General features: G+C 62.1%; 2 protein-coding genes across 2 annotated transcripts; both read left to right on the forward strand.

The window, feature by feature from the left end:
- Positions 1-945: 945 nt before the first annotated feature.
- Positions 946-3683, forward strand: PIH1D1 (PIH1 domain containing 1; the record flags this gene model as incomplete). The annotated part of the gene is given in 8 exon segments (XM_080639883.1): positions 946-1017; positions 1020-1142; positions 1933-1994; positions 2072-2156; positions 2243-2330; positions 2421-2517; positions 2690-2833; positions 3588-3683. Coding segments are annotated over 8 exon segments (704 nt in total), but the record flags the coding sequence as incomplete, so codon positions are not given.
- Positions 3684-3895: 212 nt separating this feature from the next.
- Positions 3896-18884, forward strand: LOC308232656 (vesicular glutamate transporter 1-like; the record flags this gene model as incomplete). The annotated part of the gene is given in 13 exon segments (XM_080639886.1): positions 3896-3957; positions 4745-4805; positions 5512-5587; positions 5590-5629; positions 9590-9704; positions 9791-9878; positions 10432-10518; positions 11233-11369; positions 12342-12488; positions 17502-17634; positions 17753-17863; positions 17974-18101; positions 18525-18884. Coding segments are annotated over 13 exon segments (1500 nt in total). The 3' UTR covers positions 18840-18884.
- Between the last annotated feature and the right edge of the window lie 40 nt (positions 18885-18924).

Here is an 18924-nt window from a genome sequence, read left to right on the forward strand (position 1 = left end):
CCCCTCCCGCGCTGTCACCCCCCAGCCGGGTAGGGGGCAATGGGGGGGTCCATGGGGGGTAATGGGGGGGGTAATGGGGGCATTAAGAGGGGCAATGGGGGGGTCCATGGGGATAATGGGGGCATTAAGAGGGGCAATGGAGGGGTCCATGGGGGGGTAATGGGGGGGTAATGGGGGCATTAAGAGGGGCAATGGAGGGGTCCATGGGGGGTAATGGGGGGGTAATGGGGGCATTAAGAGGGGCAATGGGAGGGTCCATGGAGGGTAATGGGGGGGTAATGGGGGCATTAAGAGGGGCAATGGGGGGGTCCATGGAGGGTAATGGGGGGGGTAATGGGGGCATTAAGAGGGGCAATGGGGGGGTCCATGGAGGGTAATGGGGGGGGTAATGGGGGCATTAAGAGGGGCAATGGGGGGGTCCATGGAGGGTAATGGGGGGGGTAATGGGGGCATTAAGAGGGGCAATGGGGGGGTCCATGGAGGGTAATGGGGGGGTAATGGGGGCATTAAGAGGGGCAATGGGGGGGTCCATGGAGGGTAATGGGGGGGGTAATGGGGGCATTAAGAGGGGCAATGGAGGGGTCCATGGGGGGGTAATGGGGCCATTAAGAGGGGCAATGGGGGGCTCCATGGGGGGTAATGGGGGGGGTAATGGGGGCATTAAGAGGGGCAATGGGGGGATCCATGGGGGGTAATGGGGGGGGTAATGGGGGCATTAAGAGGGGCAATGGGGGGCTCCATGGGGGGTAATGGGGGGAGTAATGAGGGCATTAAGAGGGGCAATGGGGGGGTCCATGGAGGGTAATGGGGGCATTAAAAGGGGCAATGGGGGGCTCCATGGGGGGTAATGGGGGGGTAATGGGGAGCCATTGGGATGATCCATGGGGGGGTCAATGGGGGTTCCATGGGGGGGTTGGATCTCAACGTGCTCCCCCCCCCCCCCAGGGCTGTGCGTGAAGACCCGCGCGGGGGGAGGGGCCAAGGTGTTCCTCAATGTCTGCCATTCCCGGGAGGTGCCGCCCCCCCCCCGCTCTCCCCCCCCGGGCTCTGGCGCCTCCTGCACGGGCCCGAGCCCCAACCCCCCGGGGGCGGCTTCCGCATCCCCATGAGCCTGGGGGAGCCGCACGCGGAGCTGGACCGGGGTGAGAGCAGAAACAGCCCCGAAAACCCCAAAATCACCCCAAAAATAGCCTGAATTCATCCTAAACCACCCTAAAGGCATCCCCATTGCCCCCCATTTCCCCCATTGCCCCCCATTGCCCCCCACTGCCCCCATTGCCCCCCATTGCCCCCATTGCCCCCATTGCCCCCCATTGCCCCCATTGCCCCATTGCCCCATTGCCCCCCATTGCCCCCATTGCCCCCATTGCCCCCCATTGCCCCATTGACCCCCATTGCCCCCCATTGCCCCCATTGCCCCATTGCCCCATTGCCCCCATTGCCCCATTGACCCCCATTGCCCCCATTGCCCCATTGCCCCCATTACTCCCCATTGCCCCCATTGCCCCCATTGCCCCCCATTGCCCCCCATTGCCCCATTGCCCCATTGCCCCATTGCCCCCATTGCCCCATTGCCCCCCATTGCCCCCATTGCTCCCATTGCCCCCATTGCCCCCATTGCTCCCATTGCCCCCCATTGCCCCCATTGCTCCCATTGCCCCCATTGCCCCATTGACCCCCATTGCCCCCATTGCCCCCCATTGCCCCCCCATTGCCCCCCCATTGCCCCCATTGCCCCATTGTCCCCCATTACCCCATTGACCCCCTTTGCCCCCATTGCCCCATTGACCCCCATTGCCCCATTGATCCCCATTGCCCCATTGCCCCCCCATTGCCCCCATTCCCCCATTGCCCCCTTACCCCCATTGCCCCATTGCCCCCCTTGCCCCCATTACCCCCATCACCCCCTTTAACCCCCCCATTCCCCCCCAGCCGGCCAGCCCTGTACTGCCTATGACGTTGTGGTCAACTCCGGCTTCTTCCACACGCTCCAGGTATGGGGGGGGGGGATATTGGGGGTCAAGGGGGGGCTTTGGGGTGCTCTGACCCCCCTTTTACCCCCCCCCCCCAGGCTGACCCCTTGTATCTGGAGTTCTTCCTCACTGTGGCTATGGAGGGGTTATCAGAGAAGTATGGGGTGGAACTGGACCTTAATGGTAAAGAAGGGGGGCAATGGGGGGCAATGGGCGGGGGGGTCCCCCATTGCCGTCCCCCATTGCCCCCCATTGCCCCCCTCTTTAAGACTGGCGGGTGCTGCGGAACCGCAAGTTCCTTGGCTCCGTCTCAACCCAGAGCATCCGGATCCGGCCCCGCATCCAGGAGCTGGAGGGGTGAGTGCAGAATCCCCCCCTCCCCATAATGGTATCGTCCAGCCCCCCCCCCCCCCCCCTTCCCATTTAACCTCCTCCTCCCTCCCACAGCCCCCCCCCTCCGGACCCCCCCATCTTCGTGGTAGTGGCTGAGCCCTCGGTTCAGCACCCAAAGGTGCTGCAGGCGCGGGTGCTGCTGCCCCACATTGTGAGTTAGGGGGCAATGGGGGGGGTTATGGGGCACTGCGGGGCTGCAATGGGGCCGGGCTCCCCTTTAATCCCTATGGGGGGGGGGGGTGCTTAGGACCCAGGGGGTTGCCTGCGCCTGACCCCGCCCCTTCCCCCCCCGGCCACGCCCCCTCCCCTTTGGCTCCGCCCAGGCAGGGGCGGGGTCTCTGCACCTGCTGAACCAAGAGCGCTTGGAGCTGGGGGGGGCCGGGGGGGGCCCCCCCCTCCTGCAGCTGGGGCTGCCCCTGCCCCCGGACCCCGCCCGCTGCCACGCCCGCTTCCACCGCGGCACCAAGGTAACGGTCGCCATGGCAACCATTGACCCCCCCCTTTAACCCCCTCTTTACCCTCCTTTACTCCCCTTTAACCCCCCCTTAACACCCCCCTTTACCCCCCCTTTATCCCGCTTGACCCCCCTTAACCTTTCTTTTAACCCTCCTTTAAGCCCCCATCAACCCCCTTTAACCCCACTTTTAACCCTCCTTAGCTCCCCTTTACCCCCCCTTAACCCCCCTTTAGCCCCACTTTAACCCCCCCTAACACCCCTTTAACCCCCACTTTAAGCCCCTTTAGCCCCCCTTTAACACCCATTTACCCCCTTTAAGCCTCCTTAGCTTCCCTTTACCCCCCTTACCCCCCTTTTTAACCCCCCCTTTACCCCCCCTTAACCCCCCTTTTTAACCCCCCTTAACCCCCCTTTAACCCCACTTTAACACCCATTTACCTCCTTTAACAGTCTTTTGCCCCCCTCAAGCTCTCTTTAACCACACCTTAAGCCCCCCTTTACCCCCCTTAACCCCACATTCATCCCCCTTTACCCCCCTTAATCCCCCTTTATGCCCCCTTAACTCCCGTTTAACCCCCCTTTACTCCCCCTAACCCCCCCTTAACCCCCCTTTAATCCCCGCTTTTGCCCCCTTTAAAACCCCATTGACCACAACCTGCCTTTTTAAGCCCCGCCCCTTCAAGCCCCGCCCGTTTTAAGCCCCGCCCCTTCAAGCCCCGCCCCTTCAAGCCCCGCCCCTTCTGACTCTCTCCCCCCCCCCCCAGGTCCTCACCGTGACGATGCCGCTGCAGCTGTGACCTTTCCCCTTTGCCCCCCCTTTTATCCATGCCCCCCCCAATAAACGATCACTTCCGTCCTCCCATCCACCAGGGGTCGCTCTACTTCCCCCCCCCCCTTTTATTGCCCCCCCCCTTCCCATAGAGATAAAGGGGGGGGGGGGGGGGGATTTAGCCCTGAGCTGGAGGCGGGGGGGGGGAGCAAAGGGACAAGGAGGAAGAGGAGGAGGAGGAGGAAGAAGGGAGAAACCAAGGGGGGCAGGGAGGGGGGGGTCAGGATGGAGCCCTGAGGCGCGATGCAGCTCAACAAGGACGAGCTCCGCAGGGTGCTGGGGGCCGGGCTCGGGCGCCTCCATCGGTGAGTGATGGGGGGGGGACATGGTATGGGGGGGGCGGGGGGTTAGGGTCAGAGCTGCTCTATGACCCCCCCCATTCCCCCCCCCATCACCCCTGTATTAACCTAACCCATCGTATGGGGGGGTCCATTGGGGGGGGGGGGGTTAGGGTCAGAGCTGCCCCATAACCCCCCATATTCCCACGCCATTCCCCCCCCCCATTCCCCTCTCTATTAACCTACCCCATCATATGGGGGGGGGCAATGGGGGGGTCCATTGTGGTTGGGGGGGGTTAGGGTCAGAGCTGCTCCATGACCCCCCCCTTATTCCCACCCCATTCCCCCCCAATCCCCTTCCTATTAACCTAAGCCATTATATGGGGGGGTGGGGGGGCTGCATACATATGTCCCCTCCCCTTTACCCTCCCTTTGGGTACCGCACACGCGTGTTCACGCGTGTTCCCCCCCCCTTCCATGTGCCCCCCCCCTCCCCATGTGCTAAGCCAAGGATTTAGCTCCGTGCTTAATCCCTTGCTATGGGATGGGGGGGGGGGGGGGAACCACTTGAGGCCATGGGGGGGGGGGTTCTATAGGTGCTATAGGGGGTGAATGCCCCCCCCCCCCCCCATAGGCTCCTGGAGCGGCGTCAGGAGGATGCGGAGGGGCTGGAGCTGAGCTCGGGGGGGGGGGGTGGGGGGGCGGCGGTGCTGCCCCCCCCCCCCCCGCGCCCCCCCGTCTTGGACTGCACCTGCTGGGGCCTCCCCCGGCGCTATGGGATCGCCCTGCTCTGCGCCGCCGGCTTCTGCATCAGCTTCGGCATCCGCTGCAACCTGGGGGTGGCCGTGGTCAGCATGGTCAATGGGGCCCACGGGGCAGGTAGGGGCTATGGGGGGGGGGGTATAGGGGGTTATGTGGGGCTGGGGGGCTATGGGGATGTGGTATGGGGGGGTTATAGGGGGGTTATGGGGAGCTGGGGCTATGGGGATGCGGTATGGGGGGGTTATAGGGGGTATGGGGAGCTGGGGCTATGGGGATGTGGTATGGGGGGGTTATAGGGGGGTTATGGGGAGCTGGGGGCTATGGGGATGTGGTATGGGGGGGTTATAGGGGGGTTATGGGGAGCTGGGGGCTATGGGGATGTGGTATGGGGGGTTATAGGGGGGTTATGGGGAGCTGGGGGCTATGGGGATGTGGTATGGGGGGGTTATAGGGCGGTTATGGGGAGCTGGGGGGCTATGGGGATGTGGTATGGGGGGGTTATAGGGGGTTATGGGGAGCTGGGGGCTATGGGGATGTGGTATGGGGGGGCTATAGGGGGGTTATGGGGAGCTGGGGGCTATGGGGATGTGGTATGGGGGGGTTATAGGGGGGTTATGGGGAGCTGGGGGCTATGGGGATGTGGTATGGGGGGGGTTATAGGGGGTTACGGGGAGCTGGGGGGCTATGGGGATGTGGTATGGGGGGTATAGGAAGGCTGTGAGCCATGGTATGGGGCAGGAAGTGGGGGGATATGTGGGGCAGGGGGGGGTCTGGGGATGTGCTATGGGGAGTTATGGGGGTTATTTCCCCCCCCCCCAGCGCCCGCAGTTCAATTGGGACCCCGAGACCGTGGGGCTCATCCACGGCTCCTTCTTCTGGGGCTACATCGTGACCCAGATCCCGGGGGCTTCATCGCCCAGAGGTTCGCGGCCAACAGGTAAGGGGGCGGGGCCTCGAAGGGGGCGTGGCCAGGGGGTGGGCGTGGCCATGGCGGGCAGGGCTCCGCCCCCTGCCTGCCTTGGAGGGTGAGGCCAATGGGCCGGGGCGTGGCCTAAAAGGGGGCGTGGCCATGAAGGGGGCGTGGCCATGCAGGGGGTGTCATTCGTTACCATTTATAGGGCCTCAATGGGATATACGGGACCCCATAGCCCCCCAGTAACAGCCCCAGGCCTCGAGGCCAAGGGGGGGGTGGGCGGAGCTTGAGGGGGCGTGGCCTTAAGGGGCGTGGGGAGGGAATTCCCTTCCTGTTCCCGTATTGGGGGTTGAAAGTGTGGGAATTCCGCTTTTCCCGCCATTAGAATGGGTGAAAGGGCGGGAATTCCCTTTTTCCCGCCATTAGAATGGGTTAAAGAGCGGAATTCCCTTTTTCCCACCATTAGAATGGGTGAAAGGGCGGGAATTCCCTTTTTCCCGCCATTAGAATGGCTTAAAGGGCGGGAATTCCGCTTTTCCCGCCATTAGAATGGGTGAAAGGGCGGGAATTCCCTTTTTCCCGCCATTAGAATGGGTTAAAGAGCGGGAATTCCCTTTTTCCCGCCATTAGAATGGGTGAAAGGGCGGGAATTCCCTTTTTCCCGCCATTAGAATGGCTTAAAGGGCGGGAATTCCGCTTTTCCCGCCATTAGAATGGGTGAAAGGGCGGGAATTCCCTTTTTCCCACCATTAGAATGGGTTAAAGGGCGGGAATTCCTTTTTTCCCGCCATTAGAATGGGTTAAAGAGCGGGAATTCCTTTTTCGCGCCATTAGAATGGGTTAAAGAGCGGGAATTCCCTTTTTCCCGCCATTAGAATGGGTTAAAGGGCGGGAATTCCCTTTTTCCCGCCATTAGAATGGGTTAAAGGGCGGGAATTCCGCTTTTCCCGCCATTAGAATGGGTGAAAGGGCGGGAATTCCCTTTTTCCCGCCATTAGAATGGGTTAAAGAGCGGGAATTCCCTTTTTCCCGCCATTAGAATGGGTTAAAGAGCGGGAATTCCCTTTTTCGCGCCATTAGAATGGGTTAAAGAGCGGGAATTCCCTTTTTCCCGCCATTAGAATGGGTTAAAGGGCGGGAATTCCCTTTTTCCCGCCATTAGAATGGCTTAAAGGGCGGGAATTCCGCTTTTCCCCGCCATTAGAATGGGTGAAAGGGCGGGAATTCCCTTTTTCCCGCCATTAGAATGGGTTAAAGAGCGGGAATTCCCTTTTTCCCGCCATTAGAATGGCTTAAAGGGCGGGAATTCCGCTTTTCCCGCCATTAGAATGGGTGAAAGGGCGGGAATTCCCTTTTTCCCGCCATTAGAATGGGTTAAAGAGCGGGAATTCCCTTTTTCCCGCCATTAGAATGGGTTAAAGAGCGGGAATTCCCTTTTTCGCGCCATTAGAATGGGTTAAAGAGCGGGAATTCCCTTTTTCCCGCCATTAGAATGGCTTAAAGGGCGGGAATTCCCTTTTTCCCGCCATTAGAATGGGTTAAAGAGCGGGAATTCCCTTTTTCCCGCCATTAGAATGGGTTAAAGAGCGGGAATTCCCTTTTTCCCGCCATTAGAAGGGGTGAAAGTGCGGGAATTCCCTTTTTCCCGCCATTAGAATGGGTTAAAGAGCGGGAATTCCCTTTTTCCCGCCATTAGAATGGGTGAAAGGGCGGGAATTCCCTTTTTCCCACCATTAGAATGGGTTAAAGGGCGGGAATTCCGCTTTTCCCGCCATTAGAATGGGTGAAAGTGCGGGAATTCCCTTTTTCCCGCCATTAGAATGGGTTAAAGAGCGGGAATTCCGCTTTTCCCGCCATTAGAATGGGTGAAAGTGCGGGAATTCCCTTTTTCCCGCCATTAGAATGGGTTAAAGAGCGGGAATTCCCTTTTTCCCGCCATTAGAAGGGTGAAAGGGCGGGAATTCCCTTTTTCCCGCCATTAGAATGGGTTAAAGAGCGGGAATTCCCTTTTTCCCGCCATTAGAATGGGTTAAAGAGCGGGAATTCCCTTTTTCGCGCCATTAGAATGGGTTAAAGAGCGGGAATTCCCTTTTTCCCGCCATTAGAATGGGTTAAAGAGCGGGAATTCCCTTTTTCCCGCCATTAGAATGGCTTAAAGGGCGGGAATTCCGCTTTTCCCGCCATTAGAATGGGTGAAAGGGCGGGAATTCCCTTTTTCCTGCCATTAGAATGGGTTAAAGAGCGGGAATTCCCTTTTTCCCGCCATTAGAATGGCTTAAAGGGCGGGAATTCCGCTTTTCCCGCCATTAGAATGGGTGAAAGGGCGGGAATTCCCTTTTTCCCGCCATTAGAATGGGTTAAAGAGCGGGAATTCCCTTTTTCCCGCCATTAGAATGGGTTAAAGAGCGGGAATTCCCTTTTTCGCGCCATTAGAATGGGTTAAAGAGCGGGAATTCCCTTTTTCCCGCCATTAGAATGGCTTAAAGGGCGGGAATTCCCTTTTTCCCGCCATTAGAATGGGTTAAAGAGCGGGAATTCCCTTTTTCCCGCCATTAGAATGGGTTAAAGAGCGGGAATTCCCTTTTTCCCGCCATTAGAAGGGGTGAAAGTGCGGGAATTCCCTTTTTCCCGCCATTAGAATGGGTTAAAGAGCGGGAATTCCCTTTTTCCCGCCATTAGAATGGGTGAAAGGGCGGGAATTCCCTTTTTCCCACCATTAGAATGGGTTAAAGGGCGGGAATTCCGCTTTTCCCGCCATTAGAATGGGTGAAAGTGCGGGAATTCCCTTTTTCCCGCCATTAGAATGGGTTAAAGAGCGGGAATTCCGCTTTTCCCGCCATTAGAATGGGTGAAAGTGCGGGAATTCCCTTTTTCCCGCCATTAGAATGGGTTAAAGAGCGGGAATTCCCTTTTTCCCGCCATTAGAAGGGTGAAAGGGCGGGAATTCCCTTTTTCCCGCCATTAGAATGGGTTAAAGAGCGGGAATTCCCTTTTTCCCGCCATTAGAATGGGTGAAAGGGCGGGAATTCCCTTTTTCCCACCATTAGAATGGGTTAAAGGGCGGGAATTCCGCTTTTCCCGCCATTAGAATGGGTGAAAGTGCGGGAATTCCCTTTTTCCCGCCATTAGAATGGGTTAAAGAGCGGGAATTCCCTTTTTCCCGCCATTAGAAGGGGTGAAAGGGCGGGAATTCCCTTTTTCCCACCATTAGAATGGGTTAAAGAGCGGGAATTCCCTTTTTCCCGCCATTAGAATGGCTTAAAGGGCGGGAATTCCGCTTTTCCCGCCATTAGAATGGGTGAAAGGGCGGGAATTCCCTTTTTCCCACCATTAGAATGGGTTAAAGGGCGGGAATTCCCTTTTTCCCGCCATTAGAATGGGTTAAAGAGCGGGAATTCCCTTTTTCCCGCCATTAGAATGGGTGAAAGGGCGGGAATTCCCTTTTTCCCGCCATTAGAATGGGTTAAAGAGCGGGAATTCCCTTTTTCCCGCCATTAGAATGGCTTAAAGGGCGGGAATTCCGCTTTTCCCGCCATTAGAATGGGTGAAAGGGTGGGAATTCCCTTTTTCCCACCATTAGAATGGGTTAAAGGGCGGGAATTCCCTTTTTCCCGCCATTAGAATGGGTGAAAGAGCGGGAATTCCCTTTTTCGCGCCATTAGAATGGGTTAAAGAGCGGGAATTCCCTTTTTCCCGCCATTAGAATGGGTTAAAGAGCGGGAATTCCCTTTTTCCCGCCATTAGAATGGGTGAAAGGGTGGGAATTCCCTTTTTCCCGCCATTAGAATGGGTGAAAGGGCGGGAATTCCCTTTTTCCCGCCATTAGAATGGGTTAAAGGGCGGGAATTCCCTTTTTCCCGCCATTAGAAGGGGTGAAAGGGCGGGAATTCCCTTCTTCCCATTGTGGCCTCAAGAGGGGGGCGTGGCCTCAGGGGGGGCGTGGCCTCGGAGGGGCGTGTCCCCCTGAAGCCCCGCCCCCCGCAGGGTCTTCGGCCTGGCCATCGTGGCCACCTCGCTCCTGAACATGCTGATCCCGGCGGCCGCCCGCACCCACGTGGGCTGCGTGGTCACCGTGCGCGTCCTGCAGGGATTGGTGGAGGTGAGGGCGCCGCCGCGGCCCATTGGCTGCTGGGGGCGAGGCGGGGCCGGGGGGAGGCTCCCCATTGGCTGTCGGCCCGTTCCCAGGGCGTGACGTACCCGGCCTGCCACGGGATCTGGAGCAAATGGGCCCCCCCCTTGGAGCGGAGCCGCCTGGCGACCACGGCCTTCTGCGGTATCACGTGACCCCCGTGACCCCCCTGTGACCTTTGTGTGACCCCCCTGTGACCTCCAGGTGACCCCAGTGACCGCTGGGTGACCCCGCATGACCCCTGGGTGACCTCTTGTGACCTCTGGGTGACCCCTTTATGACCCCAGGGCCCTCAACCGACCCCTGGGCAACCTTTACGACCCCCGTGTGACCCCATGTGACCCCATATGACCCGTGGATGACCCCATGTGACCCATGGATGACCCCATATGACCCGTGGACGATCACATGTGACCCCATGTGACCCGTGGATGACCCCATATGACTCGTGGACGATCACGTGTGACCCCATGTGACCCCATGTGACCCATGGATTACCCCATATGACTCATGGACGATCACGTGTGACCCCATGTGACCCCATGTGACCCGTGGATGACCCCATGTGACGCATGGGTAACCCCACGTCACCCCATAAGACCCATGGCTGGCCCCATGTGACCCCAGATGAGCCATAGCTGCCCGTGCGTGAGCCCACGTGACCCCGCCTGAGCCCACGTGACCGCTGCCCCCCCAGGCTCCTACGCGGGCGCAGTGGTGGCCATGCCGCTGGCCGGGGTCCTGGTGCAGTTCACGGGCTGGAGCTCCGTGTTCTACGTCTACGGTGAGTGACCCCTGACCCCTGGGACCCCTGACCCCTGGGACCCCATGACCCCCATTGCCCTCCATTACCCCCCATTACCCCCCCTTGCCCCCATTGACCCCATTGCCCCCCATTGCCCCCCATTGCCCCCATTACCCCCATTACCCCCATTACCCCCATTACCCCCATTACCCCCCATTGCCCCCATTACCCCCATTACCCCCATTACCCCCCATTGCCCCCATTACCCCCCATTGCCCCCATTACCCCCATTACCCCCATTACCCCCATTGCCCCCATTAACCCCCATTGCCCCCATTACCCCCCATTGCCCCCATTACCCCCATTACCCCCATTACCCCCATTGCCCCCATTAACCCCCATTGCCCCCATTACCCACCATTGCTCCCATTACTGCCATTACCTCCCATTGCCCCCATTGCCCCCATTACCCCCCATTGCCCCCATTGCCCCCATTACCCCCCATTGCTCCCATTACCCCCATTACCCCCCATTGCCCCCATTACCCACCATTGCTCCCATTACCCCCATTACCCCCATTACCCCCATTGCCCCCATTGCCCCCATTACCCCCATGGCCCCCATTACCCCCATTGCCCCCATTACCCCCCATTCCCCCATTACCCCCATTACCCCCCATTACCCCCCATTACCCCCATTACCCCCATTGCCCCCCATTGCCCCCATTGCCCCCATTGCCCCCATTGCCCGCAGGCAGCTTCGGGGTCTGCTGGTACCTCTTCTGGGTGCTGGTGTCCTACGAGAGCCCTGCCCAGCACCCGACCATCAGCGCCCAGGAGAGGAAATACATTGAGGAGAGCATCGGGGAGGGCGCGGGGGGGTCCGTGCGGGTGAGCTGGGGCTGGTGGGGGGCAATGGGGGCAATGGGGGGAATGGGGGTAATGGGGGCAATGGGGGCAATGGGAGCAATGGGGGCAATGGGGGCAATGGGGGCAATGGGAGCAATGGGGGCAATGGGGGCAATGGGGGGAATGGGGGCAATGGGGGCAATGGGGGTAATGGGGGTAATGGGGGCAATGGGGGCAATGGGGGCAATGGGGGGAATGGGGGCAATGGGGGCAATGGGGGCAATGGGGGTAATGGGGGCAATGGGGGCAATGGGAGCAATGGGGGCAATGGGGGTAATGGGAGCAATGGAGGGCAATGGGGGCAATGGGAGCAATGGGGGTAATGGGGGTAATGGGGCAATGGGGGGCCATGGGGGCAATGGGGGTAATGGGGGCAATGGGAGCAATGGGGGCAATGGGGGCCATGGGGGCAATGGGGGCAATGGGGCAATGGGAGCAATGGGAGCAATGGGGGGCAATGGGAGCAATGGGGGCAATGGGGGCAATGGGGGCCATGGGGGCAATGGGGGTAATGGGGGCAATGGGAGCAATGGGAGCAATGGGAGCAATGGGGGTAATGGGGGCAATGGGGGCCATGGGGGCAATGGGGGCAATGGGAGCAATGGGGGCAATGGGGGTAATGGGGGCAATGGGGGCCATGGGGGCAATGGGGGCAATGGGGGCCATGGGGGCAATGGGGGTAATGGGGGCCATGGGGGCCATGGGGGCAATGGGGGCCATGGGGGCCATGGGGGCAATGGGGGCAATGGGGGTAATGGGGGTGTTGGGGATGATGTGGCAACTGGGGTGATCGGGGCTAACGGGGGAAATGGGGTAATAGGGGGGCAATGGGGGTGATGGCTTAATGGAGGGGTAACGGGGGGTTAATGGGGATAACGGGGGGTGATGGGTGGGGAATGGGGGTTAATGGGGGGATTAATGGGGGCAATGCCCCCCCCCCCCCCCCCCCTTCAGCTGCCCACCCCCTGGCGCCACTTCTTCACGTCCCTGCCCGTCTACGCCATCATCGTGGCCAACTTCTGCCGCAGCTGGACCTTCTACCTGCTGCTCATCAGCCAGCCCGCCTACTTCGAGGAGGTCTTCGGCCTCGACATCAGCCAGGTGGGGCCCCAGCAGCTCCCTATAGCGGGGGGGTGGGCACCTATAGTGCACCCTATAGACCCTGCGAGCCTCCCCCCCCCGCCCCCCATAGCCCCCATAGGACACCACAAAGCCCCATGCCCGCTGGGTCCTAGGGATCACCCAGGCGCTGTTCACCGGGTCCTAGTGCCCCTCTGCTCCAGTGCCCATTGCCCTGCTGGGTCCTAGTGCCCCTCTGCCCAGTACCCATTGCCCTGCTGGGTCCTAGTGCCCCTCTGCTCCAGTACCCATTGCCCTGCTGGGTCCTAGTGCCCCTCTGCCCAGTGCCCATTGCCCTGCTGGGTCCTAGTGCCCCTCTGCCCAGTGCCCATTGCCCTGCTGGGTCCTAGTGCCCCTCTGCTCCAGTGCCCATTGCCCTGCTGGGTCCTAGTGCCCCTCTGCCCAGTGCCCATTGCCCTGCTGGGTCCTAGTGCCCCTCTGCTCCAGTGCCCATTGCCCTGCTGGGTCCTAGTGCCCCTCTGCTCCAGTACCCATTGCCCTGCTGGGTCCTAGTGCCCCTCTGCCCAGTACCCATTGCCCTGCTGGGTCCTAGTGCCCCTCTGCTCCAGTGCCCATTGCCCTGCTGGGTCCTAGTGCCCCTCTGCCCAGTGCCCATTGCCCTGCTGGGTCCTAGTGCCCCTCTGCCCAGTGCCCATTGCCCTGCTGGGTCCTAGTGCCCCTCTGCCCAGTGCCCATTGCCCTGCTGGGTCCTAGTGCCCCTCTGCCCAGTGCCCATTGCCCTGCTGGGTCCTAGTGCCCCTCTGCCCCAGTACCCATTGCCCTGCTGGGTCCTAGTGCCCCTCTGCTCCAGTACCCATTGCCCTGCTGGGTCCTAGTGCCCCTCTGCCCAGTGCCCATTGCCCTGCTGGGTCCTAGTGCCCCTCTGCCCAGTGCCCATTGCCCTGCTGGGTCCTAGTGCCCCTCTGCCCAGTGCCCATTGCCCTGCTGGGTCCTAGTGCCCCTCTGCTCCAGTGCCCATTGCCCTGCTGGGTCCTAGTGCCCCTCTGCTCCAGTGCCCATTGCCCTGCTGGGTCCTAGTGCCCCTCTGCCCAGTGCCCATTGCCCTGCTGGGTCCTAGTGCCCCTCTGCCCAGTACCCATTGCCCTGCTGGGTCCTAGTGCCCCTCTGCCCAGTACCCATTGCCCTGCTGGGTTCTAGTGCCCCTCTGCTCCACTGCCCATTGCCCTGCTGGGTCCTAGTGCCCCTCTGCTCCAGTGCCCATTGCCCTGCTGGGTCCTAGTGCCCCTCTGCCCAGTACCCATTGCCCTGCTGGGTCCTAGTGCCCCTCTGCCCAGTACCCATTGCCCTGCTGGGTCCTAGTGCCCCTCTGCCCAGTACCCATTGCCCTGCTGGGTTCTAGTGCCCCTCTGCTCCACTGCCCATTGCCCTGCTGGGTCCTAGTGCCCCTCTGCTCCAGTGCCCATTGCCCTGCTGGGTCCTAGTGCCCCTCTGCCCAGTACCCATTGCCCTGCTGGGTCCTAGTGCCCCTCTGCTCCAGTACCCATTGCCCTGCTGGGTCCTAGTGCCCCTCTGCCCAGTGCCCATTGCCCTGCTGGGTCCTAGTGCCCCTCTGCCCAGTACCCATTGCCCTGCTGGGTTCTGGTGCCCCTCTGCTCCACTGCCCATTGCCCTGCTGGGTCCTAGTGCCCCTCTGCCCAGTGCCCATTGCCCTGCTGGGTCCTAGTGCCCCTCTGCCCAGTGCCCATTGCCCTGCTGGGTCCTAGTGCCCCTCTGCCCAGTACCCATTGCCCTGCTGGGTCCTAGTGCCCCTCTGCCCAGTGCCCATTACCCTGCTGGGTCCTAGTGCCCCTCTGCCCAGTACCCATTGCCCTGCTGGGTCCTAGTGCCCCTCTGCCCAGTAGCCATTGCCCTGCTGGGTCCTAGTGCCCCTCTGCCCAGTACCCATTGCCCTGCTGGGTCCTAGTGCCCCTCTGCCCAGTAGCCATTGCCCTGCTGGGTCCTAGTGCCCCTCTGCCCCAGTACCCATTGCCCTGCTGGGTCCTAGTGCCCCTCTGCTCCAGTGCCCATTGCCCTGCTGGGTCCTAGTGCCCCTCTGCCCAGTGCCCATTGCCCTGCTGGGTCCTAGTGCCCCTCTGCCCAGTACCCATTGCCCTGCTGGGTCCTAGTGCCCCTCTGCCCAGTGCCCATTGCCCTGCTGGGTCCTAGTGCCCCTCTGCTCCAGTGCCCATTGCCCTGCTGGGTCCTAGTGCCCCTCTGCCCAGTGCCCATTGCCCTGCTGGGTCCTAGTGCCCCTCTGCTCCAGTACCCATTGCCCTGCTGGGTCCTAGTGCCCCTCTGCCCAGTGCCCATTGCCCTGCTGGGTCCTAGTGCCCCTCTGCCCAGTGCCCATTGCCCTGCTGGGTCCTAGTGCCCCTCTGCCCAGTGCCCATTGCCCTGCTGGGTCCTAGTGCCCCTCTGCTCCAGTGCCCATTGCCCTGCTGGGTCCTAGTGCCCCTCTGCTCCAGTGCCCATTGCCCTGCTGGGTCCTAGTGCCCCTCTGCTCCAGTGCCCATTGCCCTGCTGGGTCCTAGTGCCCCTCTGCTCCAGTGCCCATTGCCCTGCTGGGTCCTAGTGCCCCTCTGCCCAGTACCCATTGCCCTGCTGGGTCCTAGTGCCCCTCTGCCCAGTGCCCATTGCCCTGCTGGGTCCTAGTGCCCCTCTGCTCCAGTGCCCATTGCCCTGCTGGGTCCTAGTGCCCCTCTGCCCAGTGCCCATTGCCCTGCTGGGTCCTAGTGCCCCTCTGCTCCAGTGCCCATTGCCCTGCTGGGTCCTAGTGCCCCTCTGCCCAGTGCCCATTGCCCTGCTGGGTCCTAGTGCCCCTCTGCTCCAGTACCCATTGCCCTGCTGGGTCCTAGTGCCCCTCTGCTCCAGTGCCCATTGCCCTGCTGGGTCCTAGTGCCCCTCTGCCCAGTACCCATTGCCCTGCTGGGTCCTAGTGCCCCTCTGCCCAGTACCCATTGCCCTGCTGGGTCCTAGTGCCCCTCTGCCCAGTGCCCATTGCCCTGCTGGGTCCTAGTGCCCCTCTGCTCCAGTGCCCATTGCCCTGCTGGGTCCTAGTGCCCCTCTGCCCAGTGCCCATTGCCCTGCTGGGTCCTAGTGCCCCTCTGCCCAGTACCCATTGCCCTGCTGGGTCCTAGTGCCCCTCTGCCCAGTACCCATTGCCCTGCTGGGTCCTAGTGCCCCTCTGCCCAGTGCCCATTGCCCTGCTGGGTCCTAGTGCCCCTCTGCCCAGTACCCATTGCCCTGCTGGGTCCTAGTGCCCCTCTGCCCAGTGCCCATTGCCCTGCTGGGTCCTAGTGCCCCTCTGCCCAGTGCCCATTGCCCTGCTGGGTCCTAGTGCCCCTCTGCCCAGTACCCATTGCCCTGCTGGGTCCTAGTGCCCCTCTGCCCAGTGCCCATTGCCCTGCTGGGTCCTAGTGCCCCTCTGCCCAGTACCCATTGCCCTGCTGGGTCCTAGTGCCCCTCTGCCCAGTAGCCATTGCCCTGCTGGGTCCTAGTGCCCCTCTGCCCAGTGCCCATTGCCCTGCTGGGTCCTAGTGCCCCTCTGCTCCAGTGCCCATTGCCCTGCTGGGTCCTAGTGCCCCTCTGCCCAGTACCCATTGCCCTGCTGGGTCCTAGTGCCCCTCTGCCCAGTACCCATTGCCCTGCTGGGTCCTAGTGCCCCTCTGCTCCAGTACCCATTGCCCTGCTGGGTCCTAGTGCCCCTCTGCCCAGTGCCCATTGCCCTGCTGGGTCCTAGTGCCCCTCTGCTCCAGTACCCATTGCCCTGCTGGGTCCTAGTGCCCCTCTGCCCAGTACCCATTGCCCTGCTGGGTCCTAGTGCCCCTCTGCCCAGTGCCCATTGCCCTGCTGGGTCCTAGTGCCCCTCTGCTCCAGTGCCCATTGCCCTGCTGGGTCCTAGTGCCCCTCTGCCCAGTACCCATTGCCCTGCTGGGTCCTAGTGCCCCTCTGCCCAGTACCCATTGCCCTGCTGGGTCCTAGTGCCCCTCTGCTCCAGTACCCATTGCCCTGCTGGGTCCTAGTGCCCCTCTGCCCAGTGCCCATTGCCCTGCTGGGTCCTAGTGCCCCTCTGCCCAGTACCCATTGCCCTGCTGGGTCCTAGTGCCCCTCTGCCCAGTACCCATTGCCCTGCTGGGTCCTAGTGCCCCTCTGCCCAGTGCCCATTGCCCTGCTGGGTCCTAGTGCCCCTCTGCCCAGTGCCCATTGCCCTGCTGGGTCCTAGTGCCCCTCTGCCCAGTACCCATTGCCCTGCTGGGTCCTAGTGCCCCTCTGCTCCAGTACCCATTGCCCTGCTGGGTCCTAGTGCCCCTCTGCCCAGTACCCATTGCCCTGCTGGGTCCTAGTGCCCCTCTGCTCCAGTACCCATTGCCCTGCTGGGTCCTAGTGCCCCTCTGCCCAGTGCCCATTGCCCTGCTGGGTCCTAGTGCCCCTCTGCTCCAGTGCCCATTGCCCTGCTGGGTCCTAGTGCCCCTCTGCCCAGTGCCCATTGCCCTGCTGGGTCCTAGTGCCCCTCTGCCCAGTGCCCATTGCCCTGCTGGGTCCTAGTGCCCCTCTGCCCAGTGCCCATTGCCCTGCTGGGTCCTAGTGCCCCTCTGCCCAGTACCCATTGCCCTGCTGGGTCCTAGTGCCCCTCTGCCCAGTACCCATTGCCCTGCTGGGTCCTAGTGCCCCTCTGCTCCAGTGCCCATTGCCCTGCTGGGTCCTAGTGCCCCTCTGCTCCAGTGCCCATTGCCCTGCTGGGTCCTAGTGCCCCTCTGCCCAGTGCCCATTGCCCTGCTGGGTCCTAGTGCCCCTCTGCCCAGTACCCATTGCCCTGCTGGGTCCTAGTGCCCCTCTGCCCAGTACCCATTGCCCTGCTGGGTCCTAGTGCCCCTCTGCCCAGTACCCATTGCCCTGCTGGGTCCTAGTGCCCACCTAGTCCCTATTCCACCTGCCCCCCCATGGTCTTAGTGCCCGTCTCCCCCTAATTGCTGCCCCCCCATCTGCTCCCCCCAGGTGGGGCTGCTCTCGGCCCTGCCCCATCTGGTGATGACCATCGTGGTGCCCATCGGGGGCCAAGTGGCCGATTTCCTGCGCTCCAGGGGGATCATGTCCACCACCAACGTGAGGAAGATGATGAACTGCGGAGGTGAGGTTGGGCCAGGCAGGGATGGATGGGGGGGGCAATGGGGCAGGCACTTGGAGAGGCCAGAAAGGATACAGGGGCCATAGGGAAGACCTCGAGCCCTTGCCCCCCCCCCCCCCAGGCTTCGGCATGGAGGCGACGCTGCTGCTGGTGGTGGGGTACTCGCACTCCCGCGCCGTCGCCATCTCCTTCCTCGTCCTGGCCGTGGGCTTCAGCGGCTTCGCCATTTCCGGTGAGGGCAGGGATGGGGCCAACCATGGCTTTGGTTGGGGGGGAGGGGGAACGACACCACCTTTGTGCCCCCCCCCCCCCCACCCCCTTATCCCGTAATCCCCCTCCTAGGGTTCAATGTCAACCACTTGGACATCGCCCCCCGCTACGCCAGCGTCCTCATGGGGCTCTCTAATGGCGTGGGGACGCTCTCGGGCATGGTTTGTCCCCTCATCGTGGGGGCCCTCACCCGGCACAAGGTGGGGAGGGCACTAGGACCCCGGGGCAATAGGGGTTGGGGTGGCATTGGGAGCCTTTGGGGGCTATGGGGGGGGCCACTACGACCTGGAAGCAGGAATAGGGTGTATGGGGGGGTACTAAGAGCCATGGGGTGTCATTGGGAGCCTTTTGGGGGCTATGGGGTGAGCAGTAGGACCTGCGGGGGGGAATAGGGTGTATGGAGGGTATTAAGTGCCATGGGGAAGCATTGGGGGCGCACTGGGGGCAATAGAACCCAGAGGGGGGCAATAGAACCCTTAGGAGGTGCATTGGGAGCCATGGGGTGGGCAGCGCTAGGAGCCGGGGGATCCTCACCGCCACCCCCCTGGTCCCGCCCTCTCCTTGAACCGCGCGTCCGGATTGGCCGGCGTGGCCTGCGGCGTGGCTCCGTGATTGGCTGCCAGACGCGGGAGGAGTGGCAGTGGGTGTTCCTGATCGCGGCGCTCGTGCACTACGGGGGCGTGGCCTTCTACGGCGCCTTCGCCTCGGGGGAGCCGCAGTGGTGGGCGGAGCCTGCGCGGGAGGAGGCGGAGCCTCTGGCGCCGAGGGGCGGGGCCAGCGACGAGGAGGGGGAGGAGGAGGAGGACGAGGAGGGAGGGGAGGGGGAAGGAGGAGGAGGAGGAGGGGGCGGGGGGGGACCCCCGGGGGGGCCCCCCCTGAGCTACGGGGCCACCGGGACCACCCCGGCCCCTGCACCACGGGGGGAGACCCCGGGATGAGACCCCCTGGGACCCCTCTCGGGACCATTGAGACCCCCCCATGGATCCCCCCAGACCCCCTGGCTCCCCCCAGGGCCCCCCCAGG

The sequence above is a fragment of the Psittacula echo genome, assembly GCF_963264785.1.
Source record: "Psittacula echo genome assembly, contig: SCAFFOLD_146, whole genome shotgun sequence".
In the NCBI taxonomy this organism is placed as follows: Eukaryota; Metazoa; Chordata; class Aves; order Psittaciformes; family Psittacidae; genus Psittacula; species Psittacula echo.